Source organism: Pongo pygmaeus, chromosome 1 (assembly GCF_028885625.2).
Source record: "Pongo pygmaeus isolate AG05252 chromosome 1, NHGRI_mPonPyg2-v2.0_pri, whole genome shotgun sequence".
NCBI lineage: Eukaryota > Metazoa > Chordata > Mammalia > Primates > Hominidae > Pongo > Pongo pygmaeus.
Window position 1 is genome coordinate 43,450,102 of NC_072373.2, and position 27,390 is coordinate 43,477,491.

Consider the following 27,390-nt stretch of genomic DNA (forward strand, 5'->3'; position numbering starts at 1 on the left):
GGTCACCCAGCCCAGCCTCTTTTGCAACTTTCCCAAGTCTGTGCACGAGAGGGAGAGGAGGAAAACTCAGAGGGAAGTGGCGTGGCTTCAACAGACTTTCTTTTGCCTGTCTTTGTCCCAAAGCCTTTCCCCTGGCCCTGCTGAGACCATCGCTCTAAGAAGAGACCACCAGACTGAGAGAGGACTCCCAGCTGCCCTCAGAGCGGAGGCCGAGTGCTGCACAGCCACAGCTGTAAGTGCCCTGGGAGCTTGCCTCAGTGCTTCTGTCTGCCCCCGCAGCCCTGGGAGTTATTTGGGTATTTGGGTGGAGGAGTGGAGGAAGGGAATGCAAGGATGAGATTTCCAATCTGGCAGCTGCAGAGTTTAGATCCAGCCCAAAGACCCCACCCTGGAGAAGCTCCCAGGGTGTGGCAGCAAGAAAGGACTTCCCTGCCTGTGTGAAGAGCTGGGGCCCAGCTCAGAGACCCACAAAGGCCATCAGTCCCAGGACACAGCTGCTGACCCAGTCAGAAGAGGGTGGCACTGCTGCCTCAAACCTGCAGGACCTGCCAGAAACTAGAGCCCTGCATGAGGGCAAAACCCTGCTGGCACCCAGAGTCCCCTTGTGACATTGACGGAGCGCCTTCTGGGATGGAATTGTGTTGGACCAAGGGTCTCATCAGGGGAAGCTTGGCCCCGGAGTAGGAAATTATCACTCCTGTTCTAAATCATAAATATTTCTCCTTGCCCAGTGCTGCAATGCCAGGGGAGCCAATGAATAGAGTCGGACGGATCTGGGTTCTATACCCAGTTCTTGACCCAGGAATCCATTGGGCTTCAGTGGCATTTTGTAAACTGCAAGCGCTCTACAATTGCTAGGTATTATGTATTAATACAAACAATTTCTTTGGGCTTACAGATCAATCTCCCACCACAAAGGTCCCACGGAGATAGTAACTTGTCTGTATCTTTAGACCTACACAGTGCTGGGGCTTAGTAAGCACGCACTGCCTGTGCTAGACAGATGAACAGATGGATGGATGAGTGGATGGATGGCTGTTCATGCAAACCTTTAGAATCCCAGCATTGGTCAGGCTCTTTAGTGGGATACAGAGAGGTGTGAGGCACAGCCCTGCCCTCCAGGCATGGACAATCTATTGTAGGAGACAAGACCCTCAAATAACCTAAAGAACAAGAGCGTGGAGCCTCCTGAAACCAGGGCTGTAGGTGCACTTCCCAGAGGGAGCAGGTCTAGACCTGCTAGGGTTGAGGTGGGTAAGGCGGAATTGTGAACATTACTGGAGGCAACAAAGCCTTGTGCTCTCTATATAGCCTCTTTTCACAGACAGACTTTGCTTCCAAGATTGTAGGTCCCATTATTTTTTAGGATGGATATATTTGTCCTTTTCCAAGGTATGGGATCAGGAGAGGAGGTGCTGTTAAGTGGACAAGAGCCTGGTAAGATAGTATGATGCGGGCAGGAGACTCTGTCTGCTTCAGAATCCTCACCTGCCTCTGCTCACTCATCTCCTGTCAGCAGAAGTGATACCTCACCCAACACAGATGCGACAGAAGATTGTGCCTGGTTTCAGGTTGGAGCCAGCCGGGTAGGGAGAGAAAGGAAGTGAGAAGTGAGAGCGAAGGGGGTTCCAGCGTTCTTGGAGGGCTGGTCCCAGGCCCTGGGGCTTGGCAACAACTCGGTCCTTCTTACTCCACAGGAGCTGAGCTACCCTGTAGCTTTGGCAAATGGGCAGGACCAGGACTCCAGGCTTAGAAGTGCTGCCAGGCAAGAAGGGGAAAGAGATGGGGACCTCCAGTGGGGAGTGAGTCACCGCAAGTTCTGCTCTGTGTGGACCAGGGCTGGCTGAAGGCAGAGTCCTGCATTGCAATCCTGCTTTTCACTGTTACTTAACAGTAGAGGATGACTCAGCCTGGCCTCTAGGAGGATTCCTTGGTTTGAAGCATCTGAGTCAGCTGAGTGGGTGGAATGAGGCTTAGTGACAACACTACATTTTTTACAGATAAAGGATAAGATGGAAATATTATGAACAACTTATTCCTATACATTTCACAGCTGAGATGAAATAGAAAAATTCCTTAATGACACACATTACCAAAGTTATCTCAAAAAGAAATAGATAAGCTGTTAGTCCTATACTTCTTTAAAAATTGAATTCATAGTTTAAAAGTTTCTAATAAAAAACTTCAATTCTAAAAAAAAAAAAAAAATGAATGGCTACAGCCAAAGCCCAGCAGAGATGACATGGAAAGGGACTCCAACCACTGTATGAGATCTGCATGTGCCTCCTAGGTAAGCCAGCCTGTGTCACCCCACAAGCCGCCCCCACTTCCCACGGACCTGGTCCTAGTCACTCTCTTGTTGCTCCTAGTGACGCTGGGCCCACGGACTGGCCTCTTATAAAACAGCAGCCTCAGCAAACTCCTGCCCTTCTAGGATGGGGTAGGGGAACCTGCAGTGGCAGCACACCCTGAGTGAGCATCCAGGGGGAAGGAACCAGGGAGGGGGTGGGATGTGGGAGCCCAAAGTTAAGGGCGAGGTAACTTACAAGGATCTTGAGCCCTTTTTGTGTGGCCCTCAGGAGAAATACTCCTAGGAGCAGGAGGCAGCTCCATGGGGCAGGTCTGGCTCTACCTTTCATGGATGTGGAAGAGATGACTCAAGCACAGGGTGGTGCTTGGCATAAATGATCTTTGAAGTCCTCGCAGGAGTGTGCTGGAGCAGGCTCCACTCTGGTGGCTTGAAGTCAGCCATGGTGGAAGTGTTTACACCATAGGAAGTGGCAAGCATGACCAACCAGGGCCCTGGCCTCTAGACTCACCCCCTCTCCCAGGTGGTAGACAATTATCTGGATCCTTCCCAACTTGGGGACCGTGCTGTGCTATAAGATCATGACACATGTCACCTGCAGAGGAAGCCACAGCCACAAGTGATGTCCATTTTACCCATGAGGGAACAGATGCCCCAGGGTTCAGTAACCCACCCAAGGTCACAAATGTGTGGAGCCAGGATGAGAATTCTGAGTCCCAAACTCATGATCACTCCATGGCACCAGACATCCTCACTCTCTTGCTCACAGAAGTAATTTGTCCTATCTGAAAGTCACGCTCAAATTGCTTTGGGCTGCCATCCACACATCTTTTTAAAGAAATGTTAAGTGATTATTTGATATTCTTAAATTACAAAACAACTTAGGCTTGTGTAACAAATTTTAAAACAAAACATATATAACATAAAATAATAGCTCTTAGCCTCTAATCTACCTTTCCCATCTGTCTTATGAATCATTTAGTGTATATCTCCCCTTAGCTTTCTGTATCACACTATATAAAACGTTCAGTGATTTTCTTTTTTCTTACTTAAAGGCATCATGTATAGCTTCCCACTTCATTATTTTATCTTTTTAAAACTGCCCTTGGCCAGGCATAGTGGCTCACACCTGTAATGCCAACATTTTGAGAGGCCGAGGTGGGAGGATCACTTGAAGCCAGGAGTTTGATACCAACCGGGGCTACAAAGCATGATCCCGTCTCTACAAAAAATGAAAAAAAAAAATCAGCCGAGCATGGTGGCATACACCTGTAGTCCCAGCTACTTGGGAGGTTGAGGGGGGAGGATCACTTTAGCCCAGGAATTTGAGGTGGCAGGGAGCTATGATCATGCCACTGCACTCCAGCCTGGGCAAAAGAATGAGGCCCTGTCTCTAAATAGACAGATAAATAAATAAATAATAAAACAGCCAATTGTTCCAGAGTATTAATGGATCAGAATTGATGTAGAGAGTCTCATATTGATGGACAGTTAGATTACAGCAATGCTTTAGCAATCATCTGTACAAATATGTGTTTGAGCATACGCATGAGTATTTCTGTAGGACAGATTCCTAGAATGAGAACCTAGGCTGTGTGCATATTAAGTTTTGATATTGTCCAATTGCCTTCCAAAAAGACTGTGCTAATTCATACTCTATCAACAATATACAAGAGTGTTTTCCTAACACACTTGCCAATCCTAAATATCGTTGTCAATCTTTTTAAAATTTTGCCACTCTACTGGGTGGAAATAAATAGTATTTTGAAATATTAATTTCCTTGATAGTAAGGTTGAGTATCTTTTCAAAGCCACTAATTCTTTTTAAGATTTCAATTGGTAACTTGTTCATGTTGTTTGCCCATTTTTGATAGGTGTGTTGTCTTTTATTATCTGTATGAGTGCCTTACACATTGTGCATAGCGACCTACCGTTATATGTCTCACACACACCTTCTACCTTCCTTGCCCTGCCCCAGCTTTCACTTCCTAAGCACGCCGCTGGCCTCCCTGCATCAAACCCTCACCCATCCAGCCCCTGAACTCTCTAACAGGGGCACTATGGAGCAAGGCGTGTGAGTCTCATTCTAGGTTTACAGACAGTAGAACCCAGTAGTTAAGAGAGCTGGCTCTGGGGTTAGGCCTGGACTCCAATCGCAGCTTCAAACCCTGCTCTAACATGTGCAGGCTTTCTGTCTTTAAGGCTGAACTGCTTAACTGCTCTAAACATCCGTTTCTTCAATGGTAAAACAGACAATAATAGTATCAATCTCACAGGCTATCTTTGTGTGCAATAAAATAGCTAACATTTCTTGAGTCCTTAATTTGTGCCAGTAAATGTTTCATAATATCCAATGAATATTGTATTCTATGTGTTCAATGTATTATAATAACATATAATTCATTTACCCCTGACAATGCTATTGTGTATTTGTGTATTCACAAAGCCCTCAGCACAGTGCCCACCAAACAAATGTTAGCTTGTAACGTGAGACATACTCCAGCCCTGCTGCATGGTCGTGTGACAGCATGTGAAAGCATTGCCCTCTGCCTAGCATGCCGCGTCTCTGACCCTGTGGCCAGTCCTCACACATAGCTCCTGTTGGGCAGCTCCAGTTCTCTCCACCCCCACTGTATCTCTCTGCCACTTTGGCAGCCTTTCTCTGCCTCCTCCAACTCTCCTAGGGTTTTGTTGAAATTCACCAAATCTAAGCCCAATGCCCTAGATTCCTGTGCACGCAGATTCTATGGGTTCAAACTCTGGTGATTAGGAAGCATGACACAGGAAAGTCTTCTCAGCGTTTTTTGTCTGTTTATTTGTTTGTTTGAGACCGAGTCTTGCTCTGTCACTCAAGCTGGAGTGCAGTGGCATGATCTCGGCTCACTGCAACCTCCGCCTCCCGGGTTCAAGCGATTCTCCTGCCTCCTAAGTAGCTGGGATTACAGGTGTGCGCCAACAAGCCTGGCTCATTTTTGTATTTTTAATACAGATGGGGTTTCACCATGTTGACCAGGCTGGTCTCGAACTCCTGACCTCATGATCTGCCCACCTTGGCCTCCCAAAGTGCTGGAATTACAGGCTTGAGCCACGGCACCCGGCCTGCCTTCTCAGCCTTTGATTCAAATACTAGCTCTTCCATTCACTCCCTGTGCAGGCTTGGGTGAGCTATGATTACTCAGCTTCTTGGAGCTTGGTTGTACTTGTCTCAGAGGGTAATAGTGAAGATGGCCTACCCTCGGTAGAATACTTAGCACAGCCCGCTGCAGGGGCTCAGCCAGGGCTGCCTCTTCTCCCGCTTCTTCCTGCCTGCCTTTGGTTCTGACTCTCTTTCTAAGACATTGTATTGCTTTTTAAAGCTAAGTTAGCATATTGTATCAATGCCTTTAGGAAACAGCTTCCCTTTGCTCCTAGGCCCCTTCCAAAGTGATAACAAATACTTCAAGAGCCATGCTTTTTCAGGGGTTTCTGAACCATTTCTCCCTTGGCTGATTTCCCTCGTGGGCAGCAGCATCCATTACAAAATGCCAGCCCAGGTTCAAGCCTTGAATTGCCTTCTTCTACATGTTGGAATACAGGAAATGTTTGCTGAGTGAATGAATGAATGAATGAATGAGTCAGTGCCAGGATCTTTGGTCAGATATTTACAACCCATCTTAATCTTGCTTCCTTTCCAGCCTTTCCTCCCTTTACACCTTTCACCTCACCCTTCCCTGAAGCAAATCGCCCACGTTCTCCATTCATCTGTTCCCAAGGCTTTGGTTATTTCATTCCCTCCCCAACCACATGCTGCATTTCTTCAGGACCTAGTTCTGCTGAATTCTCAAGCACTTTCCCTGTGCCTCTCCTGTGGTGCTGTGTACTTTCTCTCTGGTGTCATCACTCAGCCCCTGTCCTTTCTTCCTTGGTGACTCCGTGTGGTGGGTTCCTATTTGCTCCATCTCTGTGCTGTTCCCAGTGTCTAGTGCAAGGCTTCGCATGCAGTAGGCATGTAGGCATTTGCTGCATGAATGCGTGGACCATCAACAAGACCCATTGCTCACCATGCCAACCCAGCACTCCCGGGTTAGAGCAGAAGTTCCAGTGTCAGCAACTCCAGCTCCTAGGACAAACAGCTCTGAGCAGAGCTTCAAATCACCTTTGGTCTATGATATGGTTTGGCTTTGTCCCCACCCAAAATCTCATCTTGAATTGTAATCTGAATTGTAATTCCCATGTGTTGGGGAAGAGACCTTGTGGGAGGTGATTAGATCATGGGAGTGGTTCCCCCATGCTGTTATAATAGTGAGTGAGTTCTCACAAGATCTGATGGTTTTATAAGGGGCTTTTCCTCACTTTGCTCTTCACTTCTCTCTCCTGCTGCCATGTGAAGAAGGATGTGTTTACTTCCCCTTCCACCTGAGGCCTCCCCAGCCATGCGGAACCAATTAAACCTCTTTCCTTCATAAATTACCCAGTCTCAGGCAGTTCTTTATAGCATGAGAACAGATGAATACAGTCCATGACATGGTTCATGAAGGGGACACTAACAATCCTAAATCCCCGGGGGCTTCCCGTTTTAACTTTGTGTCCCAAGCACAGCTCTCATAGCCAATGAGGTCCAGCTCCAGCAGATAAAGCATTTTTCACCAAGAAGGCAGCTTGAGTCTTTGGGGCTCAGCTGGCTCATTCTCCAGTTGGAAAGCCAAGACTCAGAGAGGGGAAGTAACTGGCCCAAGGTCACAAAGTGAGAACCAGAACCAAGGCCTCAGGATGTCCTATTTACAGCTTTTTCCAAGTACCGGGGGAAATACAAGCTGGCCAACTTTTGACACCTCATCTGAGCAGAGTCAAGTCAAGGTTTACTCAGCATGCTTAGTGCGTCCAAAGACAAAAGACCCAGGAGTTGGGGATAGTGCATATGCATATGTGCATATACGGGTGAAACAAAGGGCCAGTTAAGCATGTATCCTACAACAGTTTTGCTTTACCTTGTTAAACAAACACACACACACACACACACACACATATACATTTACATTTCTTTTACAGGAACAAGACATATTTATTGTAAAAAAAAATTTATTAAAAAGCATAGAGAAAATAAATAAAATCATGTAATTTCCTACCACCCAGAATTAATAACTTACATTTTTTAATTGACAGATAAAAATTGTACACACTTACCATGTACAACATGTTGTTTTGAAATATGCATACATTGTGGAATGGCTAAATTGAGGTAATTAACATCTGCATTACCTCACATACTTATTTTTTAGTGGTGAGAACACTTAATATAAACTCTATTAGGAATTTTCAAGAATACAATACATTGTTGTTAACTGTAGTCACCATGCTGTATAATATATCCCTTGAATTTACTCCTAGCTAACTGAAATTTTTTATCCTCTGGCTAACATCTCCCCAACTGCCCACCCAGCCCAGCCCCTGGTAACCACCGTTCTACTCTCTACTTCTACGAGTTCAATTCTTTTAGATTCCACATATAAGTGAGATCATATGGTATTTGTCCCTTTGCCTGGGTTATCTCACTTAACATAAGGTCCTCTAGGTTTACCCACGTCGTCATAAATTGTAAGGTTTTTTTTAAAGCTGAACAGTATCCGTTGTGTACATGTACCGCATTTTCTTTACCCATTCATCCATTGATGGACACTTAAGTTGATTCCATATCTTGGCTACTGTGAACAATGCTGCACTGAACATGGGAGTGTAGACATCTCTTCAACATACTGATTTCATTTCCTTTGTCTATACATCCTGTAGTGGAATTGCTGGAATTTTTAATATATTTCTTTCCAGGCCTTTTTCTATACAAGTGGGAACTCATTTAAGTGTTGGGGTGGTATTGTGTGTATAGTTTACCATCTTCTGTTTTCTTTTTTTTAATTATTATTACACTTTAAGTTCTAGGGTACATGTGCACAACGTGCAGGTTAGTTACATATGTATACATGCACCATGTTGGTGTGCTGCACCCATTAACTCGTCATTTACATTAGGTATATCTCCTAATGCTATCCCTCCCCCCTGCCCCCACCCCATGACAGGCCCCGGTGTGTGATGCTCCCCTTCCTGTGTCCAAGTGTTCTCACTGTTCAATTCCGACCTATGAGTGAGAATATGCGGTGTTTGGTTTTTTGTCCTTGCAGTAGTTTGCTGAGAATGTACCATCTTCTGTTTTCTATTTAGATCCTAAGGAATCCTAGGATCCTATTTAGATCCTAGGGCATGAGCATTCTCCCATATTATTGTAATATTCTCAAAAACTCCATTTAATGACTGCTTAATAATTCATTGTGTGCTATGATTTAACCACTACTTTAGTGTTGGATGTTTACAAACAGTAAAGCGAAGAACATTCTTGAACAAGAGTCTTTACCCACATTTCGGATAATTTCTTTAGGACAAATTCCTAGAAGTGGAGGGCGGGAACATTTTTAAGGCTCTCAACACTTGCTGCAAATAGCTTTCCAGAAACATGTATGAATTACACCCCTGCCAGCTGCATTAGAGAGGAGCCTTTTGATTCTGCAGTTGCAGCAAGACCTCGGGCTGGGGGAGGGGCACTCTTCCATCCAAAGCCTCTGGGCAGTCCTGACAATGGACCCCTTGTCCTGCCCACCCCCATCTCTTCTTCCTGCACGCCCCTCCATCCCTGGCTCCAGGCTGGGCTGTCTGCGAGGCCTCTGTTCAATCCTGTCCTGCCTTCTTGGCACTCCAGGCTGCCTCCAAGAGCAGGGTTGGTAGAGCTGAGGGAATGAGAGATTTGCCCATCCTGGAGAGTCACCACCCTTCCAGCTTTGGGGAGGCTCCCAGGGAAAGTGAGGGAGAAAATACATGAAGATTGCTGAATTATGTGCCTCTTTTGGAGAACCCCACCCAGTCCCGGGCCAGGGCAGTAACTTGCCCATTGAAAAGGGGAAAGCAGAGGCCACACTCAGTGACAATGGCTGCAAGGAACACTGGCCAGCATGTGGATGACCTATGTTTCCTTACAGGCTCTGAAGCCCCTCCATGAATCCCCGGAAGAAGGTGGACCTGAAACTCATTATCGTTGGAGCCATTGGGTAAGCCAAGCTCAGCTCTGGAAGTTGGGAAGCAGCCCCTCACCCAATGACAGTGAGACCTCCTGGTGTGTTCCCATCTCCCGTAGGTCCCTTTCTGATTCAGGGTGACACCAGCAAGTGTATCCCATCCCCAAAAAAGAAGCTTAGTTGGGAGAAAGAAGCTGCATGTAAACAGATGGTTTCTAGTCCTAGATCTGCAGTGACTCTGCAGTAACCAGCTGTGTGAAGTAGGCAAGCCATTTAGCATCTGTCTGTCCTCCCATGTCCTACACACACAGAAAAAAACCTGACCACCGCTGTAAGATATTCCACTGTCTCCAGACTACTCTGCTTGCTTTGATTGGCTTCTACTTTGAGAAACCATTTCCTACTCCCTTGCTATTCAAAGTGTGGTCCATGGACCACAGAAATTTGAAATTCAGAATCTCAGGGAGAGATAGTGGCAAGAGGGGCCTGGGAAGATTCTGAGAATGGTATGGAAGCATGTGCATGTGTGTTTGCATGTGTGTGTTCACATGTGTCTGGAATTTTCCTCAGTGTGGGAAAGACCTCCCTCCTTCACCAATACGTGCACAAGACGTTTTACGAGGAATACCAGACCACACTGGGGGCCAGCATCCTCTCCAAGATTATCATATTGGGTGACACAACTTTGAAGCTACAGGTGAGCAGCCCTCCTTTTCCCTCTTCAACATACATACACTGAAAATCCCCCCCATACCCGGACAGCCACTCATGTAGCAACGTGCACCAGAACTAGAATGGTCTAGAGCAGAGATGGGCAAACTTCAGCTCATGGGCCAAATCTGGTCCACCTCCTATTTTTGTAAATAAGACTTCACTGGGGCACAGCCATAACCATTGGTTAGCTTATCAAGTTATGCACTACAATGGCAGAGTTGAGTAATAATTGGCATATAGAGACAGAATGACCTGCAAAGCCTAAAATATTTACTATCTGTTATTTATAGAAGAAAAATGCTGGTGCCTGATCTAGAAGGAAGGACATTAATCCAGGAGTTGAGAGACCCCATGCCTAGTCTCAGGTTCTCTGGAAAACTTGGCAGGTGATCTTAGGCAAGACATTCCCAAGGTCCAAGTTTCCAAATCTGTTAGATGGGAATAACAATTGCCATCTTGATGACCCGGAGGAAAAATGAGAGCTCAGATATGAAATTACTCTCAGGATGTTAAACGTTACCGCAAAGGTGCTGGAGTGTATGTGGGTGGGAGGGTCAAGATGCCACGGTGTGAAAGAACCATATGCACCTGTACCAGGGCCTGCTGCTCCCTACCCAGCAAAAGAAGCCTTGACATGATGTAATCCAGCTGGGCCTCCTTCCAGCCACTCATCACAGCCCCGTGGGGTGGCTGCTTTCCCCTCCAGATCTGGGACACAGGCGGTCAGGAGCGGTTCCGCTCCATGGTGTCCACGTTCTACAAAGGCTCCGATGGCTGCATCCTAGCTTTTGATGTCACCGACCTGGAGTCTTTTGAAGCCCTGGATATCTGGCGGGGTGATGTCCTGGCCAAGATTGTCCCCATGGAGCAGTCCTACCCCATGGTGTTGTTGGGGAACAAGATCGATCTGGCAGACCGGAAGGTACCGTTCATTCATTTATTCATTCAACAAACGTTATATGAGCACCCGCTATGTGCCAGGCACAGTGTTAGGTCCCACACATACAGAGCTGAATCAGGCATAGTTCTTACTTCAGGAATTTCACAGTCTAGTAGTGGATACAGACATTTTAAAAGATAATTATAAAATAAAATGATAATTATGATACAATATGGTAAATGAAATAAGAGAGATATACCTTGGGCATTAAGGAACCACAATAGAGGGGCATCTACCCAAGCCTAGAATATAGGACAGGTTTGCTGGAAGAGTTGGGTTCTGGGCTGAATAAACAGCATGATATAAGCTGAGAACTAAAGGTAATTTTGCCCAGAGACAGGGAAAGGAGGAGTTAAGGCATCAGATGTAGGCAGGAGGCAGGTCTCAGTGGAATTTGAATTAATCTGTAGCACAGCATTTCTTCCTGGGGTCAAGTTGGAGGTCTGCAGTTATAAATTCTTGGATATACAAGTTTTCTGGGGAAGTAATAATTTTTTTATTAGCTTAAGCATATTCCGGACCATCGGGTTAACTGCTTGACAGCTGGTCTGCTCCGTGACTACAGTGACCCCACTTGTGTAGGTGTTTACCATTACAGGGCATTGAGAAGACAGCACTTTTAATCCTTGCCTACTAATGAGGAAAGAATATGGTAGACTGAATTTGTAAAAGATGCTCTTGGGCCAAAAGTCCAGATGCCACCAAAAAGAGCTGTTTAAACCAAGTTTCTCTTTTTAGTGTGTTGGGGAACTGGATCATCATGTCTGAATTGCATTTTCACAATGGTTCAAATAGAGAAAAGCAATGGAAATGAGGCATCATTTGGCATGATGAAGTGCGTTTATGGAAGGAGAAAGGGAGAGAGGGATGGTGCTTCCAACTGAGCTACCATCTACAGAAGAGAGCCTCTGGTTCATAGAGAAAGAAACATTTTTGGTTTGGACATGCCGAGTTTGAGGAGTTTGTACAGCTAGTTGGAAATGGCCAGCAGGCTTTGGAATGCGTAAGAATGAAATTTCAAACGAGAAGTCTGTGCTGGAAATAGAGATCTAGGAGTCATTGGTTCTGTGGTCACTTCAGGTTGTAAACTCCATGTCAATTCTCTAATTACAAATATCCAGCCTCAGATAATAAGCAAAGTCCTAAGTTCATTCAAAGGCAAGGTGTCTCCATTTTTTTCCCCCACTGGGACCAGCTGTGAGTGAGAACCTTGTGGTATAAGAAAGGGCATAGGTCCTTAGAATCTCACTGCCAACCTTGATGTCCACACTTCCTCCTCTTATCTGGGATAGTAATTCTGGTTTCAGACCCTGTCAGGAGTGAAGCAGGAAGAGGGAGAAGAGGTCAGGAGAGCAGAGCAATTCTAATTTGGCTGGTACTATCATAAGACAGTCTTGGCTGGGCACAGTGGCTCACGCCTGTAATCCCAGAACTTTGGGAGGCCAAGGCAGGCGAATCATGAGGTCTGGAGTTCGAGACCAGACTGGCCAACATGGTGAAACCCCGTCTCTACTAAAAATACAAAAGATTAGCTGGGCGTGGTGGTGGGCGTCTGTAATCCCAGCTACTCAGGAGGATGAGGCAGGAGAATCGCTTGAACCCGGGAGGCAGAGGTTGCAGTGAGCCGCAATCGCACCACTGCACTCCAGCCTGGGCAACAATGCAAGACTTCATCTAAAAAAAAAAAAAGAAAGAAAGAAAAGAAAAAAAGAAAAAGACAGTCTTGCACTCTGTGGCCTGACAAGTGTTGCAAGCTCTTTCTTCTGTGGGTCACTCCTGTGGATCCTTCGGAAGCCTCCACTGGGAACATTTCGCTGTACTTCCCATGACAAGGGTCTTGCATTCTCCTCCTCAACCCCTAGCTTTCAGCATCCCCACCCCATGGGGGTCACTTTTTCCTCCAAGCAGTCTTTAAGTGGGATTTAGCCGGCCCCAGCCTGTCACTCTCTCTCTCCCTCTCTGTTGAATCCACATGTCCTTCACAAGGCACACTCATGCATTCTGGTTCCACTGGGGGACAAGGATAGCTGGTGCCCAGTGCAGCCTCTTCTCTCTCTGCCCTTTTGCCTGTTGCCTCAGATACCTCAGGTGTGTGTCAGACACCAGTCCACCATGTCCACCAAACTCCAGGGGTTGTACATTAACGACTCTCCTCAACACCATCTTTTAGCTAGAGGTGAGTCCTTAACTGTTCCTCCTCTTGGGAGAGGCAAGGGTAGTTGTACCCACAACACGACTCTCTCCAAGGAAATCCCTCCTAATCCTCATTTTCAAGCTCTTTATATCCATGCTGTGGGATTTAGAATCATCCAAGAGAGTCTTGGTCATGAGCCTTTGGGAATATGTATCCAGGGTGGACTGTCTCCACCTGCTTTATATCTGACATCTGTCCAGTTGTTGTGCCTCTGCCAAAACTTTCATTTGAACTTCCATCTTGTTTCATGTCTGTAGGGTGTGGGGAGGGAAGCTGGGGGGGTTCAAGACCAAGAGTCAGTGAAATAAGTGGTGCCATCTTCTGTTGAGAGTGAGGAAACTGATACAAGGCTTAAGAACCATGAAGAAGCTTTGCCAGTTACCCTTGGGAGAAGTGGGAGGAGGAGCTACTTGGGGACAAGGACAAGATCTGATGGGTGACACCAAGGACTCCACTGAAGCAGGAGACCATGAGTTTGAGGTGGGGTCTGTGTAGGGTAGCAGCCAGGAGCAAGGAACTTGGACTAGGGCTTTTCCAACCAGGAGAAGATGAAGGACAGAGCTATGAGGGCACCAAGAAACCATGAAGGACAGAAGACGGACCAGGGAAGGCAGAAGGGACAGGGCTGGGGTGGCGGAGGCTGGGGAGCAGGGCAGCAGGAGGAAGGGCCTGAGGAGGTTGAGGGAAAGGAGATTGGGGCACAGGAGACCAGGTTGCTTATTTTACAGAGGCCCTGAGAGGAAGAGGCTGACATGGAGAGATTGTGGGCAGCAAAGGATTTCTGAGGCTACCATGAGAGGTGGCGGCTGCGTGTTGAGGGGTTAGGAGGCCTCACCAGATGGCAAGTATTTAGTAAATGAGGCGTACCTGGCAAGGTGAGGAGGGCGGGTGGTGACTCGAGGGAGTAGAGGGGATCCAATCCAAGTTTCAGGGTGGGTGATCTTTGGTGTCCAGAGAGAGGAAGAACAAAGGTTTGAAAGAGGCAGTGAGGCACCAGGCAAGCCAGCCCCTTCTCTGGGATCTGTGATGAGTAAAGTCTGCAAATAGCCCCAGTGGGGAAGGCCAGAGGGGCCTCTGGGGAAGCATGACTCTAGGAAAAGCCAGGGTTCAGCCAGACAGGGAGGTCCCTGGAGAGGATGGAGGAGGGGTGAGGAGAGGATGGAGGAGAGGATGGAGGAGAGGGGAGCCTGTCTCTCAACAAGGTCGGCCCAGGGAAGGGGTTTGTAGAGAGGTGGAGTAGGATAGGGGAGGGGAGGAGGCATTGAGCGACAGTGAAATCAGGACAGGATGTGGAGAGGACGAGGTGGGTGGGAGAGAGCAGAAGGACTTTAATTCTGAGACCTGGGATTATAAAGCCCCAAGAGGGGAGGCTGGGAAGTGCCGGCCCTCAAATGTCCTTACTCTGCACAGAACTAGCAAGGGCTCTGCCTGCCCCTGGCCGGGTGTGGACATGGAGAAGGGGAGCCAAGAGGTACCTTCTTGTGAGGCGCCTTCTCCTAGGAGCCTGTCCCGCAGATGCGGGCTCACAGCCGCCCACCTGGTCCATGTGCCTCCGCGGCCGGGACCGGTTCCCTCCTCTGCAGGGCGGAGACCAGAACACAGACTTCCTGAGACTGAGTAATAATAGGAAGGATGTGATTCCCATAATGGAAATAATGGAACAAGGAAATGATCCTCCTTATTATTATCTCCAAGGGACAGCTGGGAAAATACAGCGGCTTCTCCTGCCTAATAAGAAGAAAATGAGTATTTAAAAATGTACTGCAGCTTGGCCCAGTGGCTCACACCTGTAATCCCAGCACTTTGGGAGACCAAAGTGTGGGGATAGCTTGAGCTCAGGAGTTCGAGACCATCCTGGGCAACATGTCGAGACCCCATCTCTAAAAAAAAAAAAAAATTTTTTTTAATTAGCCGGGTGTGGTGGCACACCTGTAGTCTGAGCTACTCGGAAGGCTGAGCTGGGGAGGATCGCTTGAACACGGGAGGGAGAGGCTGCAGTGAGCCAAGATCACATCACTGTGCTCCAGCCTGGGCGGCAGAGCAAGGCACTGAAAAAAAAAAACCACCCCCCCCACACATACATGCATCATATATACACACATATGCATACATATATACACACATATTTATAATAAATATTGCTAGTTTAGGAAGGTGAGAAAGTTCTGAAGATGAATAGTGGGGAATGTACAATGTGAATACAATATGAATGTACTGAATGCCTGTGAACTGCATGCTTAAAAATGGTTACAATGAGCCAGGTACATTTTATCTGTAATCCCAGCACTGTGGGAGGCTGAGGTGGGAGAATCGCTTGAGGTCAGGAGTTCAAGACCAACCTGAGCAGCATAGCGAGACCCCCATCTCTCCAAAAACAAAACAAAACAAAAATTCAAAAAAAAGTGTTTAATTTAAAAATGGTAAATTCTATTAGGTATATTTACCACAATAAAAACAGGCATATATAGCCAGAATAATTTTAAAGAAATTACTGATTTAGCTTAAAAAAAAATCCCTGCTCCTTCTACAGAAGGTAATAGTGAAAAAAAAAAACTTTATTAGAAAGAATAGCTTTGCTGGCATCTGTGCTACAAGGAATTTATTTACTGGGGTGTAAATTATTTGCTCTGTGCTCAGGTGGGTAGTTTCTGATTTACCAGTGATTCCGTAGACTTAAGATCATGTTTTCTAAAAATATCCTTGTTATTCTTAGTGATGGTTTAATGGTTTAGTAATTAACATTAGTAATGCTAATTTTAGCACTTGTATAATCAATTATTTTAAATGCACATGAGATGGAAAAGCATCATAAATAAAATGATGCCAACTGGACTAATTTTGTCAAATGTTTGGCCTCCAATGAACAAGCAAAATTGTAACCAGAAAAGTGAAATGTCAATAGTATATTGTTGACCAAAAGCACCATTAATGCAAGTAATACTTTCAGAATTGTCATACTTCCCATGTCCCCAACTATCACACCCTGAGCTTATTTTCAGAGTCAGAGCCTAAGTTATAAATAACTTTCATTTTATAAATAAAAGATGAGACAATTTTAAAAATCATGAAACTGTCTCTGGGATTGGAAGAGAAAAGTGAAAAATACTGTCTGGGTAGCTTTCTTCCCAGGCCAGCTTTCTGAGTTTGGGGTGGGGAGGAGGGGGAGATATAAAAAGAATGTTAATTTGCAACATAATCACAATGATATTTCGGAGTCTGTATGCAATCATTCCAAACCAAACAGAGAGCAAGGAAAAATGAGATGAAAAAGTCTGTCATAACCGGGCACTTGGGTAGATCTGGTCATGGTAAGTCAGAGGAAAGGGTCAGCTGAGATCAGCTGGGACTTTTTATCCCAGTAAGACAGACATTCCCAGGACCTGCAGGAGCCACACAGACAATTCAGCAGGGGCAGTGTTTGATCTGCCTCGGCCTGCACTGTGTTCTGGGAGAGGGGTGGAATGGTCCTTTCTCCATGAGAAAGACCTTGGCTCCCCTAAATAAATTGAAATAATGATTATAAAGTACCAGGCTCAGCAAATGCTCAATATGTGGTCATTTCCCCTTCCCCAAATAATTAGACATCAAACTCGGGGGTACCAATTGTCTCTGGAAGTAACCCAGAGGGCTTCCAGAGCATTTCCAGGCCAACATCACAAATTGAACAGCCATTTGCACTTGGGTGGAGATGTAGTCATTCAGCCTGTGCCTAGTGGCTCATGTGTGCCAGACCAAGAGCTGAGCTCCTGACCCTGAGCTCCTGGAGGCAGACAGAAAAGGAGAGGCACGGTTCTTATGCAGTGCCCTGTAGAGGGCAGCTCAGATGCCAGGGGGAGCACTGAGCTGGGGCTACATCCAAGCTCTGCCTTCTCTCAGCTATGTGATCTGGGGCAAGTTGCTGAACCTCTCTGAACCTCAGTGTTTTTGTCTATAAAGTGGAACTGATAATGCCCATCTCACAGGGTTATGGAGAGGATGAGATGAGTTCATATATGATAAAGTGACTAACACAGTGCCTGGCCCATAGTAGGAGCTTATTAATTGTTCCTAGGACCCTGCCCTGGGGAAGCAAGGTCAGCTGAGACCCGAGTCTCTGCCCAGCAACAGGCCTCCTGAGTGTGAGCCTGCTTAGCTGGGCTGGGGAAGAAAGTCCTCCCTTCCTGCCCTACCTGGCTGGTGTCTGTCATGTGCAGCTCTCTTTGAAGGGACTGACAAAAGAGGCAACGGTGGAAGAAGCTCTTAGTTTAGGCCTTAAGAAGGCAGCAAAGTGCAGTGGGCTGTAATTCCGCCAGGCCTGTGTTCAAATCCTGCTCAGCCTCACATACTCTGGGCAAGTTTTTTTTCTCCAGGCCTCCGTTTTTTTCATCTGTGAAATGGAGCTAATAGTTCCCACCTCCTATGTTTATATGTAAAGTTATAGACACTTGGGAGGTTCTCAATAAATGGGAGTGGTGGTGGGCCTGGTGGGGATGGTGGGGACGTGATGGTAGCGATGGTGGTGATGGCGATGATGATAATACAGGAACCACGCCTATTTCTTTCCCTCATTCAGGTACCCCAGGAAGTAGCTCAAGGCTGGTGTAGAGAGAAAGATATTCCTTACTTTGAAGTCAGTGCCAAGAATGACATCAATGTGGTGCAAGCCTTTGAGATGCTGGCCAGTCGGGCTCTGTCAAGGGTGAGTGGCTGTGGTGGCAGGACGTGCTAAGACTGCTCCCTGGATTGGGGAGGGTCTCAGGAGTTTCCAGAGAAGAACATCCTGGGTACGGGCAGGGATGTGGGTGGGACAGGATTGCTCATCGTCTCAGTTAATTAGTTATGGAATGGGTTCAACAGCACTCCAGTTCTGGAACTACAGAATGCCAGAGGTAGAAAGCTACCTTAGAGCATGCAGTCAGTGGTCTGTCAATCCAGCTAACTAACCAAATCCCTTGTGGAGTATCTAAAAACTCCAGTCCTGTACCCGAGCCCTGGAGATCCTAACGAGGAAGGGTTTGAGAAGTGATGGTCTAGTCCAATCTTCATTGGCAGGAGGTGCCAGGCATTCACCCAAGTGAAATATCAAACCTGCACGAGTTGCTGACATCTCCCAATCAAAAAGATGAATAGACGTAGACCGCTAGGTACGAAGGTTCGGCAAGAATGTGTTGAGTGTGTGGCAGGCACTGTACAGGCCTCGGGACCCTCTGTCTCAAGAGGCAGGCAGATAGGCCCCTAAGTGATTGCGATACAGTGTGGTCTGGTGGGGCAGGACTTGGGGGTAGGGTCTAGAGGAGGGGCACAAAGACAGCCCATGCTGCAGGGAAGGAGAGGGGGCGGGGAGGAGGCAGGGAGAGGAAAGAAGGGAGTGGGAGAAGGGAGCAGTTTAGGTTGATGGCCAGGTTTCCAGCTTGGCAGATGAAGGGACAATGGATTAGTGATTCCATGAGCCAAGCAAGACCGGGAACAAAGGAGAAAGCAGGGGCTTCATGAGAGAAAGGGGTAATGACGTCCATGTAAGCACATTGCATTCAAGGTTCCTTGAGACACCAGGTGGAAACGTCTGAATTCTTCAAGGAGGTGGGGAAGACCGTGGAAGGCTGCCTGGAAGCAGTGGCGTGGTTTTAACATCAGTCTGATGTGGAGTTTGGAAGCCCGGGGATTGGCCTGGGGAGGGGCTCAGCTTGTGTCATCATTCTGCCACATCTCATCAACATGGGCTTCTTAGGAGAGGGGAAAGGATCATCGCAGCAATGGTTCTGAATTGAGGAAATGGGCAAATGAGGGTGGGGGACTGGAAGCTTCCCTTATGTGGAAGCATCCGCCGCCCTCATGGGATGCCTTCTGCAGCTGCTCTGGAAAGAAGTGCTCCAGGCCCCAGCGAGGGGTTGTCCCAAAGAGAAAGAGGCAGCAGCTACCTCTAGCGGCTGCTCAGGGAGAAGAGCCCAACTAGGCATCCTCAGGCCTCAGAGCCCTGATCTTAGGGTTCCCCCGACCCTCACTGGCTCTTCTTCTGCTTTCCCTCCAGCCCTCACTGTCTCAGGAAAGGGAAAGCAGCAAGGTATCCATCTCTTAGTGCTTGGTCAAGAAGTGTGGCTTTATTACATGGGCGGTGTAGTTGGCTCCTGAAGCACAGGCGTGGCGGCTCTTGCTGTCCTCCTGGAGTGCTGAAGAATGCTGTTTGACCTTGGTGGAGATATTGATCAATAATCCTCCACAAGCACAGTGCAGCGACTGCCAAATGCTTAGTCACCAGGAAGTGTCCATCAGCCCACAGCCCGTGTCTGTGCATGCTTAGCACCTGTCCTATCTGGGGAAGGAGTATCCTTTATTCTTCAAATGATGTCCTTCCTACTATATTGTGGTTAAATCAGGTCCTTCTGACTGTGTCGCTGTTATGACATGGTGCTGTTAGTAGACAGTGGCTTGTCTGCTTGCATTTTTTTTATAACACCCTTTCTTGGCAAAAGAATAAATGGGTAGCAATCCCATGTCAGTCCCCCATGTTTATGGGGCATGTGCACTGATCAGAAGTCTGGAAGTCACAGGTGTGGTACCTGCGGTCAGACTGGCCTGGATTTGAATCCTGCCCTGGTTCTCTCAAGTGGACCCCTTGGCAAGACATATGACTATTCTGAGCTTCCATTTCCTCTCCATAAAATGAAAATAATTTGAGTCCATAAATATCCATTGAGTTGTCAGGCTAGAGCTGGAGATACAGCCCTCAGTGCACTTGAGGTCAGTAGAGTGAGACATCCATAAGTGACTGTCCCAGAGTGACATGAGTGCTGTGGGGGGTGTGACTAAGGTGACAAGGTGACTCCCAGGCAGCTGGTGGCGAGGATGAGTGAGGATGCCTGCTCGGAGAAGTGACATGTCAGAAGGTTTGGAAGGCAATTCACAGTTTGCAGGTGGAGATGGTAGGCCACGGTGGGTGTAAGCTGGAGGGGAAGAAAGGCAGAGAGAAGGCCAAGGCCAGAGACCCAGGCATGAGTTCCTGGGGCTTACAGGAGACACCTGCTGTAGGTCATGTTGGCAAGAAGAAGAAACCTGGTGTGGAGGAATGTCAGAGCACAGGGACATAGTTAGTGATGAGGCCAGGAAGGCCACCAAAGCCTGGTGAACCCCGAGGAGTTCAGATGCCATTCCACAGGCCCACGCCTTCCAGATGGCGCTGCTAGGCTGCCCAGGGTACTCAGGAGCTCACCCAGGACCTTGAAACCCAACAGGGCACAACTTTCTGCAGTGTCTTTGTTACTTAGAAATTTGAAAGAGAAACATGTTCACATAAAAACACTTAACTAGGGCATAGAATGTAAAATTCCCATCAATTCTTAAGATGAAACAGAAGTTTACAAATATAGATTTTGAGGTCAAAGAAAAGTTTTCAGAGGCATTTCCTATAAGGAACTTCCATTCCTTAACAGGGAGATTGTGGGCTCATTTGCTCCAGCCCAGGGTGTTTTGAGAGGAGAATGTGGGAGGCGCTTCTATAATAAGGAGTGAGCCCCCAGCTGGGGTGGAAAGAGCTGGGCCTCTGAAGTCGGAACGATCTGGCTTTATACTCAGCTCTACCTCTCACTGTGTGTCCCTGAGCAAGTCATGCAGCCTCCCTAAGCCACCACTTCCCTAACTTTAAAGTACAAATAATAATATCTTCCCCATGAGGTTATTGTGAGGGTTAAATAAAATACTATTGTAGTGCAGAGAGAGCATTACATGCTGTTTTAAAATGGAGCTGTATCATAGGATTTACAGCAAGACAGCTTCATGCTGCCGAGAGGATGAGCACCATGGGTGGTGATGAAGAGGCTACTGCAATAGTCCAGGCGTGAGAGGATAGAGCTGGCAAGGTGAGGGTGAATTAAAGAGACTTTGGAGGTAGAAACTTCAGGAGCTGATGGTGATCAAATGCAGGGAGAAAGGAACAGGAACAGTTTAGGCTGATGACCAGGTTTCCAGCTTGGCAAAGAAGGGACAATGGATTAGTGATTCCATGAGGCAAGCAAGACAGGGAACAAAGGAGAAAGCAGGAGCTTCATGAGAGAAAGGGATAATGACATCCATGTGAGCACACTGCATTCAAGGTTCCTCGAGACACCACGTGGAAATGTCTGAGTTCTGCAAGTGAGCCTTGCAGTAAAGAGAGCAATATGTGAGGCACCTGCTGAGAGCAGAGTAGGTATTCAGTTAACATACTGAAAGAGACCGGAGTAGGTGTTCAGTTAACATTGTGAAAGAAACCAGAGTAGGCGTTCAACTAACATTCTGAAAGAAACCAGAGTAGGTGTTCAGTTAACATTGTGAAAGAAATCACAGTAGGTGTTCAGTTAACATTGTGAAAGAAACCAGAGTAAGTGTTCAGTTAACATTCTGAAAGAGACCAGAGTAGGTGTTCAGTTAACATTGTGAAAGAAACCAGAGTAGGTGTTCAGTTAACATTCTGAAAGAAACCAGAGTAGGTGTTCAGTTAACATTCTGAAAGAGATCAGAGTAGGTGTTCAGTTAACATTGTGAAAGAAACCAGAGTAGGTGTTCAGTTAACATTGTGAAAGAGACCAGAGTAGGTGTTCAGTTAACATTCTGAAAGAGACCAGAGTAGGTGTTCAGTTAACATTGTGAAAGAAATCACAGTAGGTGTTCAGTTAACTATCTGAAAAAGACCAGAGTAGGTGTTCAGTTAACATTCTGAAAGAAATCAGAGTTCAGTTAACATTCTGAAAGAGAACAGAGCAGGTGTTCAGTTAACATTCTGAAAGGAAAGAAGGTAGGTAGATTACTTTAGTAACCAATTTAGCCACATTCAAGGATTAGGGTATTTAGTCGTTCCAAAATATGATGAAGGATGCCCTAATAATTAAAGAAGAGATATCCACCATCTTTGGAAGATATGGGGTGGAGAGGTTTTGCTCCAGAAAGTTAGCATTGCCGGCTGGGCATGGTGGCTCACACCTGTAATCCCAGCATTTTGGGATTACATCCGGTGAGACAGATGGATTGTTTGAGCCCATGAGTTCAAGACCGGCCTGGGTGAAACCCCATCTCTACTAAAAATATAAAAAATTAGGTGGGCATGGTGGCACGTGCCTGTAGTCCCAGCTGTGTGGGAGGCTGAGGTGGGAGGATCACCTGAGCCCGGGAAGTCAGGCCATGGTGAGCCATGATTATGCCACTGCACTCCAGCCTGGGCCACAGGAGTGAGACCCTGTCAAAGAAAGGAAGAAAGGGGAAGGGGAAGTGGGGGAGGTGAAGAGGAAGGGGAAGAGGAAGGGGAAGGGGGAGGGGAAGGGGAGGAAGAGGGAGGGGAAGGGGAGGGAGGGGGAGGGGGAGGAAAAGTTAGCAATACCATCCCTGCTGGAGCTTGTCAGGCCCAGCTCCAGTAGCATGAGATATTGCCTAGAGGCCCAGTTCTTTTGGGGTTAATTGGAAAAAGACAGAATCACCACATCCCGTGGAGGGAAGTGGGCTGGCTGGCGGCTGCTCAGTGAATCACAGCAGCTTTACATGGTCCTCAGGATGCAGGACTTACGGCAAGGCCACCGAGGTGGCCAGATTGGGGGAACAGAGACAGACTCCCACAGTCACACCCCCACTGAAATGCTGCAAGCATTGGAATAGCGTTGTATTACTTGTACAGTTAGATTCACAAGTTGTCAAGAGGCCTGGGGCCTGGAGAACAGAATGACATAGAAACCTAATTATGGCCTGGAGGTTTTGCAGGAAATCTGAGGAACAAGATGCTGCCATCGCCAAGTGAAAATGATGTCATTAACGGAAAGTGCTCAGCGGTGACTTGGACCCGGGGAGGGTGCAGATGTTATTAGGGCAACACTGGCATGAAAACCTCAGGCTTTGCCCATGCAACAAATGAGGACGTTTCTCACACCTACCCCAGACGGCACTCGCTCTGCTAGTACCAAGACCCTACCAGGGTGGGAGTGAGAGATGGGGGATCCCCAAGAAACCAACTCCATGACGAAGGGCTGGACCCAGGTTCAGCACCACGAGCTCTGTGCCATCGGGGTACATTACTGCTCAATCTGGGGGTGGCAGTGAGTATGGGGTGTCAGAGGATCTTCTTATGTATTTGGAGGAACCATCATCATCAAGGTGCAGGAGGCAGGGCTGGACACCACCTCCTGAGGTCTAGGGTCATGAGCATTAAGGGTTTGGTGGATATTCACCAGCTGAGTGTCTGGCCTCAGCCTGGGAACTGCCGGGGAGATAAAATCAGAGACGAGGAGGCAGCACCCCTGTCCCTGGAAGTTGCCCCTGAAGAAAGACACTTGAGATGGAGTGCCAGGGACAATTTTGCATGATATACAGGAGGCTCTTCCCCTGCTCAGGTCCACGCCAATGTAGCACAAACCCCTTCCACAGAGAGTGAATGCTCATCACTCACCCCGAAGCCCACAGTACTGGCTGTGGGAGGAACATGAAAGCGATTGAGCTCTGTGACTAGCGGAGGCGATAGCAGCATGAAGAGATGGGATCCCTTGAAGAAGAAAGCCTTCAGCCTGAGGAACCCATCTGCTTACAGAAGGGCTCCCTCCTCCATACTACCCCAACCCCTGAACTGGGGAGGCGGGCAGGGTCTTGGTGAGAAGTGGAGCCAGCTGGAAAGGCAGAAGCTTGGCAGACTGAGAAGGGGCTTCCTCTGGACCCTTGTTGGGACAAGAGAGACTGGAGAAGCAAAAGGGCCCAGGAGAAACATTGAGTCCGTTTTAGGGAGGGCTGCCTGGACGTGGCCAGGACAGAAGACTGACTGGGCTTTTCTAGGCTTGAGTAGGGGAGGCTGGGAGGTGGACAGGATGAAAAGGAGGTTGGGGGTATTGGGATATTTGCTGGAAGAGGTCTCCAGGAGAAATGAGGAGTGACCATCACCTCTCTGCCTAAGCCCAAATGACACCTCAGCTGTCCCCTCTTGAGAATGGAAAGTTATAGGACATGGCTGGAGGTCAGGAGACTTGGGCCACTAATTCAGACACTGACCTGCTCTGGGCTCCTGGGAAGAGGCTGGAGGGGAGACACAGGGTAGAAGGAGAGTGGGGAACACCAGTGGCTTTCCTGTCTGGGCCTCAGTTTCCCAGAAGTATAATGGGGAGGAAACAAGAGCCCAGGCTCTGAGGCCCATTAAGAAATGAAGGGCGGGCCGTGCACTCTGTATCTCAGGACGTGAATGCTGGCCTCTCTTTCCTTCCCCAGTACCAGAGCATCTTAGAGAATCACCTCACAGAATCCATCAAGCTCTCGCCAGACCAGTCAAGGAGCAGATGCTGCTGACCTCCAGACGCCTGTTCTGGATGCCCAGAAACAGAGCCTGCCCCGAGCCTGGTCACCCCAGGCTTGAGAACAGGTGACCGTCCCCCTCCAGCCCCACTGCCTGCCCAAGCACAGCGCAGGGGGCCTAAGCTCTGTGGCAGAGCTCTTGACCCTGGTGCTGGGCCCAGAGTCAGAGGGCAGCCCCTGGCTCAGGCTGAGTATAGTGAGAGCGTCTGGATGAAGCCCGGAATGTCAGAGCCAAACCCTGGCCCTGCAGAAGTCACACTTTCCACAGTGGCTCCAGCTTTCCCCGCCCATCCACCCCTCAAACACTCCTGCTCCAGAACGCACATCTCTGCAGACCGGCCACTGACTGGAGTCTGGTTACATCCTCCTGTGGACAGACCTTCCTCACCCACTCCCACCTCACACCCCTCAGCCACAAGCAAAGCTTTGTACAATGGCACAGCTCAGCTTCCTTCAACGAGCAGACTAAGGAGTAAAGGTCTGGACCCCACGTGCAGGGCCCACATCAGCTCCTGGCAAAAGCTGTCGTGCCTGAGACCCCCTCTGCTCCCTCCAGGGTAGATGACTGAGGGAGCACAGGAGAAGCCATGAGGGACCGTGGCTCATTCCTCCTTGCTGGGTGCTCAGGCAACTCACATAAATCTCTGAGTCTCAATTTGTTTATCTGTCCTGTGGGGGTGAGATGTGCCTTGCCTGTATCACAGTGTGGTTTTGAGGACCAGAAGCTGTGCTTAAATCTAGTAGCTGTTGTCAATATGCATTTATTTACTTCTTTGACAAGTATTTTTGCATATCTACTATGTACGATGCATTGAAGTCCAGTGACAAACAAAACAGACAGGGACTCTGCCCTCCTGGAGCCGACGTCTGGTGAGGGAGAGACACAGACTCTAGACAGATATTTCCAAATAGCAGGTAAGTGCTATGAACAAAGGGAAACAGGGTAATGGGATAGAGTGACAGGGGCTGGGATGAGTTGCTATTTTAGACGAAGTGGTCCAGGACGGCTTCCCTGAGGAGGTGGGATTTGGTCTGAGAGCTAGAGAGTGAGAAGGCAGTTGTCACCTGAGAGCTGGAGAAAGAACATTCCAGGGAGACGGAGCATCAAGGTCCAAGGCCCCGAGGCAAGAACAAGCTTGCCATTTTCCAGGAACAGTGAAAGGACATCCATTGACCTAAGACTCAAAGCTGCTGTCCCAAAGACAAAGCAAAGGGGACCCAGCTCCTTTGGGTGGCTCCTTGATGCTCTGCTGCCTGACCACCAGAGGGCAGCAGTGCTCCTTCTCGTCCAGGCTGAGCAGAAAGTGGATGCTCATGAACGCTTTAGGAGCTGGGGTTTTGTCCTTCAGATGCTCAAAGCTTGTTCACGGGGCACGGGGCATGTTGGGGGCATGTTCAGCCCTTTGGGATTTGTGAGGCAGAGAATTCCAATTTCTTAAGCCTAGTAAGAAATGAGCAAAAACTTCAATATACATGACTCAGGCAAGAAATCAGCATCTATGGCAAATACTAGAATGAGATGCAAGAAAGCTCACAGCAGGGAGTCTCCATCCCTGCAGATTCCAAGTCTGGAATCTTTTTCTTCTGGCTCCAGGCAGCACAGACAGGGCCTAGCCTGGAGAGAGTGGACAAGATGTCCTCTCAGGGTCTTCAATGGCCAAGTCCATGCCCACCGCAGAATCTTTCTGTCTATCCAGAAGTATCCTTTCCTGAGTTCCAAGCAGAGCTGGGGATGTTAGCCTATGACTGTCGTCGGACTTGGAAGGTACACCTAGGGGTCGGGGGGAGGTCAGCAGGGGAGTTTGGGAGCCATTTCTCCCCCCACTTGGCTCTGGAGTGTGAACTGGCTCATTCTGGACACCAGCATGGAGCCAGCACGGGAACAGGGGGGCGGCCTAGAGCACAAGCTCTATCTGTGTCCTTCAGAGCTCCTGGGAAAAATGATGCGCCCTCATGGGAATGGCATTTTGCACATCACACAGGCTGTCCTGGGAGTCAGACAGACTGGATTGTCACGTGCGGTGTGTATGCAGCAGCTTGTGCACTGCAGTGGACCTGTGGACCATTTCTAAAGGTGCACAACAGATAATAAATGTGTCCTTCTTTGTTTTTATCTTCTGTGCTACTTAGATTTTATATTTTTAAAAATACATATGCATGGTTCGACATGAAAAAGATACTAAAGGGCAGACAACTAAAAGTGAACTGAGACTGGCTACATAACTTACAGAACCCGGTGCAAAATGGAGATGCCGGGTCTCTTGTTCAGACATTATTGAGTTTCAAGACAGCAACAACAGAGCCTTCAATCAAGGACGGGCCCCACTGAGGGCAGGTCACTCATTCATGAAATCAATCCTTAGCAAACAATGAGTCTCAGACACACTGAAGCTAGAATGGAAAAGATTCTGAGTCTGCAAGAGCCAGAGCCACGCTCGGATTCAATACGAGTTCCAAACCACACATTTTGCACCTTCTTCAGACTCAGGAGCCAGGACAGAATGTTCCAAATGCAGGGTGGGGATTGCAGGGGCTGAGAACCCCCAGCCTCCATTCTGTCACAACCAGGGGACACCTCGACCCATCCCCCAGGCAGAGGAAACTGAGCCAACAATCAGGGCCACATAGAGGCCCTCCCTATGCACCACCCCCCACCCCACTCCCACCCTTCTCCCAAGTCTGGGACTGGCCCTCAGTGCCCACCCCGGCAGATATAGGGATTGGTAGAGGGAGGCAGTATCTGGAGGCTGTGACTTCAGGCCGGGACAAGTGGCACCCACTGGAGCCTGGTTGGGGGTGTACAGGCAGCACTTCTGGGGTCCGTCATCACCATCCCTGTAAAGAAGAGGGCCAGGATGAATAAGACCACCCCGTGCCCAGCACAGCCCCACTGCGAGGCACAGCTCCAGGCTGCCACTGAACAACAGGT

The 27,390-nt window shown here is 48.1% G+C and overlaps 1 protein-coding gene and 1 long non-coding RNA gene across 7 annotated transcripts in view; one reads left to right on the forward strand and one right to left on the reverse strand.

Annotated features, from left to right (window-relative positions):
- Positions 1-26,574, forward strand: RAB7B (RAB7B, member RAS oncogene family). Of its 6 annotated transcripts, none has more exons than XR_010122638.1 (8): positions 14-232; positions 9,310-9,378; positions 9,916-10,042; positions 10,766-10,981; positions 17,746-17,871; positions 24,378-25,376; positions 26,056-26,226; positions 26,444-26,574. XR_010122638.1 is itself a non-coding variant. In XM_054452473.2 (6 exons), the coding sequence occupies exons 2-6, from the start codon at positions 9,326-9,328 to the stop codon at positions 24,453-24,455; spliced, it is 600 nt and encodes a 199-aa protein (XP_054308448.1). In that variant the 5' UTR covers positions 1-232; positions 9,310-9,325; the 3' UTR covers positions 24,456-26,574. The 6 variants fall into 6 exon arrangements, 1 of the variants encoding a protein (XP_054308448.1); XR_008494338.2 differs by having other exon boundaries at positions 26,159-26,226; positions 26,388-26,574; XR_010122635.1 differs by having other exon boundaries at positions 43-232; positions 26,388-26,574.
- LOC129014807 (uncharacterized) overlaps positions 25,208-27,390 on the reverse strand; it is a 42,974-nt gene continuing 40,791 nt past the window's right edge. The window contains exon 4 of the long non-coding RNA XR_008494349.1: positions 25,208-27,296. This is a non-coding gene — a long non-coding RNA (uncharacterized LOC129014807). The remainder of the gene's footprint in view (positions 27,297-27,390) is intronic.